The following is a 5,106-nucleotide window of genomic DNA, read 5'->3' on the forward strand; positions in this document are numbered from 1 at the left end:
TCAACCTCTATTTATCCATGATACTGGTGAAAGTTAGCGGCGAGTGGTAGGTGTAAAAAAAAATGAAACACGTTAATGATGAAGAATCCATTACCTGTGATCAACCTCTATTCAATATTCAGTTTTGACAAGAGCTTCAGTTTTTAAAGGGTCATATCTACATCTCATCGACAACAAAACATTCTTTGGTGGTATACAAATGCCAACTCTTGCTTCATCTTTTGTCCCCTCAATTCTATCAAAATCGCCTACCTCTTTTCTTTAGGGTGGTGGGAGACTAGGAGACATAACTAAAAATGGTTTTCGGACTACGATTGTGAGAGTTTGATAGGGAGGTTGGTGGGTCACGTTCACCAACTCGACTTGGACTCAAGATCGATTCCCATGAGATCTTTATTGATGAAGAATCATTTTAGGATGCTAAGCAGATGAAGAGGTCATTGGTGGAGGAAATGGATAGTGTATGATGGGGTGGAGGTCGTGGATTAGGGATTGTTAGATAGGAGGGTTGGAGATGGGGTTGAAGGTAGTTGTCAAGTTTATTTATTTTTTTAAATAAAACTATATAAAAGAAAAATAAAATAAAAATGAGTATAATAGTAATTTCAAATCAAATTTGTAATAAAAATGAAACCACAGGAATCAACAATGCAAGATTTAAAAACCACATGATTACATTCATAAAAAACCATCAAGACCATTTATGTAATTTTGTCATTGAACTATGAAAAAGGGTAAAAATTATCAATAAGGGTAAAATTATCATATTACCAAACATACAAGTTTGAAAATGGCAGAACCGTAGGCGTGAAAAACAAAACATTGGGGCACAACAAGTAGGAGGATTCATGTAATTGTTATGAACAAGTGAATAATATTAATTGTTATGAATGCGAAATCTCATTATCGTGTGCATAAACCATAGATTAAAGAAAACACAACGATTTGGTGCATAGCCAGCCATATTAAGGACTATGCTTTATTTCAAATCCTACTCCTACTCCAAGTAATAAATAAACATGTAATAAATGATGAGCCCCTGTTTGCTGGATCTCTACCATGTCCTTTGGGCGACTTCTAAATGATCAAAACCGACACACTACACTCGCACACACTTGTTTCATGGCTCTGCTTGCATTGACTCGCACTCTTCCCGGATTGACTGGAAAAGAACTGTGGATAGGTATCGCTCCCCAAAGCTAGGAAACACAACCTGCAACAATCATTTATTTACATAATTTAGAGATATAGTCAATTCCACTTCTTGTGGGCAGTGGGCCCTTATGCCAACCACCCACCAGGTCCCTGTGGGTCAGCTCGGAAGTTGCTGGAAGAAAAACTATTTTTTTTATGTGCCCGTATATATGTGTGTTAAAAGTAAGGGTATGAGATGCATACTGCAATAAGTTTTCCTGCATTCTCAGGTCTCTTTCCAACCTTGATGGCAGCAGCTGCTGCTGCTCCAGAAGATATGCCCACCTTCAAAAAAAAAAAAAAAGGTGTTAAGCCACAAGACACGGACCGTTCCACTAATTTAAAACCAAAATGAAATATAAGATAATAAATACTACAAAATAAGAAAATCCACCAACAACCCTTACTTACCAACAAGCCTTCTTGGAGTGCCAATTGCTTTGCAGTCTCGACAGCTTCATCACTGGAAATCTGGAAAAGTTTGATAAAAGAAAGGGTTTTGTATCATCCGACCATACCTTATTTTTTGTACATTAGTGTCCATAAAAGGCATTCACAACCACATGAATAGAAAGCTTTTTTGGAATTGGTTTGTTCAAGTTGTAAAGACTTGCATTCTTGTAAATGATCCAAAACATTTTCATATATAAAATACTAGAATGTTTATTTACGATTATACTATACTAATAGATAGCCATAGGGAAGAGAAACCAGACCTCTATTACTTCGTCAAGCACATCTTGATGCAAGTTCCTTGGTACAAAACCTGCTCCAATCCCTTGAATTTTGTGAGGGCCTGCAGTTATCACATAATAAAAGCTAGAAAAAAAAACACAAAACTTGGAATCACAAACTAACGATTATCTTTAGGAATTACCAGGCTTTCCACCAGACAATATGTTACTCTCTGTAGGCTCCACGCCAATCACCTGATAAGTTTAATCTCATCAGGTAAAATATAAACCAACAGGATTCCATTAAATATATATATATATATATATATATATATATATATATATATATATATATATATATATTTGAATTTAAGAAAAAGTCATAAACTGTTAAGCTAGCTACCTTAACATCAGGATTTTGATTTTTGAGAAAGCGACCAACCCCAGATATAGTTCCACCAGTTCCAATCCCCGCAACAAATATATCCACTTTCCCTTTGGTGTCTTCCCAGATTTCTGGGCCAGTTGTCTCATAGTGTACCTGCACAGAAGTTGTATGTATTATGTAAAAGTGTAAGACATACACAAACACATACTTTACAAATAAATGATTTAACAAAAGAATTACCTTTGGATTAGCAGGATTATCAAATTGTTGAAGCATGTAAGAATTGGGTGTGCTGTTGACTATTTCTTCAGCTTTCTGAACTGCTCCTTTCATGCCCTTTGAGGAGTCTGTGAGAACAAGATCGGCTCCAAATGCTTTTAGAAGAACCCTTCTCTCCAGACTCATTGATGCAGGCATTGTCAAGATCAGCTTATACCCTTTTGAAGCAGCTATAAATGCAAGCCCAATGCCAGTGTTCCCACTTGTAGGCTCAACCAATATACTCTGAAAACAATCAAAACTACTGTGTCAATTCATCACATTCCATCTTCTCATTCACAAAATTGTAACTTTTTTTTTTTTTTACCTTCCCTGGTGTTATAAGTCCTTTTTCTTCAGCATCTGCTATCATACTGTTCCCTATCCTGAAGCCAGAAAAAGTTAACAGGCCTTTCAGTACTAGATAACTAGAATACAATTTTATTAAGATAATGCTGAAATCTTTTAGATCCTATGTATTACTATTACAGAAGACATCACACAATTTAATTTGAGCAACAAATACATGTATGTCTAAAGTCTACACACATTGCAGTTTAATCACCTGTCTTTCACACTACAGCATGGCTCCATAATTTCAAGCTTGGCAGCAATATTAGCAACTGATCCCTTTGCAATGTCATTCAAGTACACCATTGGAGTCTTTCCAATAAGCTGCATTATTTATCACAACACAAAAGAATGAAATTCCAAAAGCAGCACAAGAATGCTTTAGAATTAAATCACCCCACACCTTAAATCCCAATTGATGTTTCAGCGACTCTGAACAAGACTCTTTTAAAAGATGTAATTTGAATTAGATACTTCTCATGACCAACAAAGGCTCCATTTTATGTATTAGACTAAATTTTTATCAAGGATACATGATCCTCTTTCCATACATAATCTCTTATATAAGTGAACCTAAAACGATATATTGCTTGCATAGTTTAACACAAACTATACAGTAGGACAAAAACTATCCACTCCGATGCCAAATGTTTACTGATTAATTTCATTAGAGTACTAGCCAAGAGGTCACCGGATTGCGCTAATATCTATAAACACCATATCAATTTCATAAGGACTTTAACTCAAAAAGGCAGTAGAATAAGAATTGGTTAAAACCCTAAGCATTGACATCTCTATCGTAATTGACCAAATTCAATTCCAAAACCACTCTTATACACATGCTTCGGTCTACCACAAACGAATGTTGTTGGTTGGATAAGCTGTCATAAATACGCAAAAACTTGACCAATCACATAGGTTATCAAGTTGTAGATCTCATTAATTTATTCAGAGACAAGTCTAAGCAGTAAATAAACAAAAAGACCAAAGGAAATGATGTAGTCATGGGGAAATAGGCAAGAAATAAGCGCAAAGGAACCTGAGTAACATCGTCTGCGATGTTAAGACCTTCGACTTGAGTCTCTTGTGGTTTCACAGAAACAGCCTTACACACGATTGGGCTACACGGGAAGGAGGAGAAGGAGGGCTTCTTGAGACCAAACGAAAAAGCAAGTGCAGGACGATTGAGGAAAGGGGCGTCTGGGTAAAAGTTGGACTTGGATTTGCAAAGAGGAAAGAAGTGCTTGTGGATCAAAGAAGCCATTGCTGGTGCCTCTCTCGATGAGCAGATATGAAATGAAGATATGAAGTGAAGAGGTTCAGGCTTTCCTTTTATAACTTAACTGGGAACCGATCCCTTTACTAGGTCTCCACTACAGTTTAATCCGTCTTATTAAAATAAAATAAAATAATAATAAATACATTTGTCGATGTTATACCTCACAATTCGTATATTCATCTTGTTTTCATAAGACAATTTTTATACAAGACGGATACATAAAGAGAATAAGTTTTCTCTCTTTTTTTCATCTCCTTTCGGTGTCGTTTTACTCACAAACTCGTGTATTCGTGTTTCGAATTATCAGTCGTGTATTCGTGTTTCGAATTATCAGGTCTAGTTAATATTGTCATAATAATGAGATAAATTTTAGGTATATTTTGGTTATGTTTGGTTTAAACTCTTTCGGATATATATATATATATATATATATATATATATATATATATATATATATATATATATATATATATATATATATATATATATATATATATATATATATATATATATATATATAGAGAGAGAGAGAGAGAGAGAGAATAACTCCTAAATTAGAAAAAATTGCAAAAATGGTCCGTGTGGTTGTTAAAATTCTGTGTTTTTTTTATCCAAAACGAATGGTCCAATTTTGGATACCTTGTATTGTTTTGGTCCTTATAGTTAACATTTTTGTGTGTTTTTGGTTCAGACTCAACCTTAAATGATTAATATGTCCTTTAAATAATTATTTTCTAACTTTTTTTTATTATTTTCTTATCTTATAATTAAAAGAAAAACCAAAAAAAAAAAATCAAACCCACCCCACCCCCATCTTACCCTACCCTCCTCCCCCTCTCTCTCGGTAGTTCTCCCTATCTTTGTCTTTCTTCCATCGACACACAGAACACAAATATCATTGCACCACTACCATGGTCATCGTGCCTACATCTTACCACCAGCGACCTAAACACAATCGATCG

The 5,106-nt window shown here is 35.0% G+C and overlaps 1 protein-coding gene across 2 annotated transcripts; it reads right to left on the reverse strand.

Moving 5' to 3' along the window:
• Positions 1-854: 854 nt before the first annotated feature.
• Positions 855-4,185, reverse strand: LOC145001594 (cysteine synthase-like). Of its 2 annotated transcripts, none has more exons than XM_078960956.1 (10): positions 3,905-4,185; positions 3,080-3,189; positions 2,843-2,900; positions 2,497-2,760; positions 2,272-2,409; positions 2,072-2,123; positions 1,911-1,960; positions 1,606-1,665; positions 1,399-1,479; positions 855-1,213 (listed from the first exon to the last, which is right to left on the reverse strand). In XM_078960956.1, exons 1-10 carry the CDS (start codon positions 4,127-4,129, stop codon positions 1,121-1,123), a joined length of 1,131 nt encoding a protein of 376 aa, XP_078817082.1. In that variant the 5' UTR covers positions 4,130-4,185; the 3' UTR covers positions 855-1,120. The 2 variants fall into 2 exon arrangements, with proteins under 2 accessions (XP_078817082.1, XP_078817081.1); XM_078960955.1 differs by having other exon boundaries at positions 1,911-1,990.
• Positions 4,186-5,106: the final 921 nt, after the last annotated feature.

Source organism: Lactuca saligna, chromosome 6, assembly GCF_052625555.1.
Source record: "Lactuca saligna cultivar CGN05327 chromosome 6, ASM5262555v1, whole genome shotgun sequence".
NCBI lineage: Eukaryota > Viridiplantae > Streptophyta > Magnoliopsida > Asterales > Asteraceae > Lactuca > Lactuca saligna.

Excerpts from the sequence above, each read along its gene's own strand:
- LOC145001594 (XM_078960955.1), bottom strand. The coding sequence starts at position 4,129 with ATGGCTTCTTTGATCCACAAGCACTTCTTTCCTCTTTGCAAATCCAAG. Across the intron at positions 2,761-2,842 it reads GACTTATAACACCAGGGAAG|AGTATATTGGTTGAGCCTAC; the intron begins GTAAAAAAAAAA and ends GATTGTTTTCAG. Across the intron at positions 1,991-2,071 it reads ATTGTCTGGTGGAAAGCCTG|GCCCTCACAAAATTCAAGGG; the intron begins GTAATTCCTAAA and ends TGATAACTGCAG.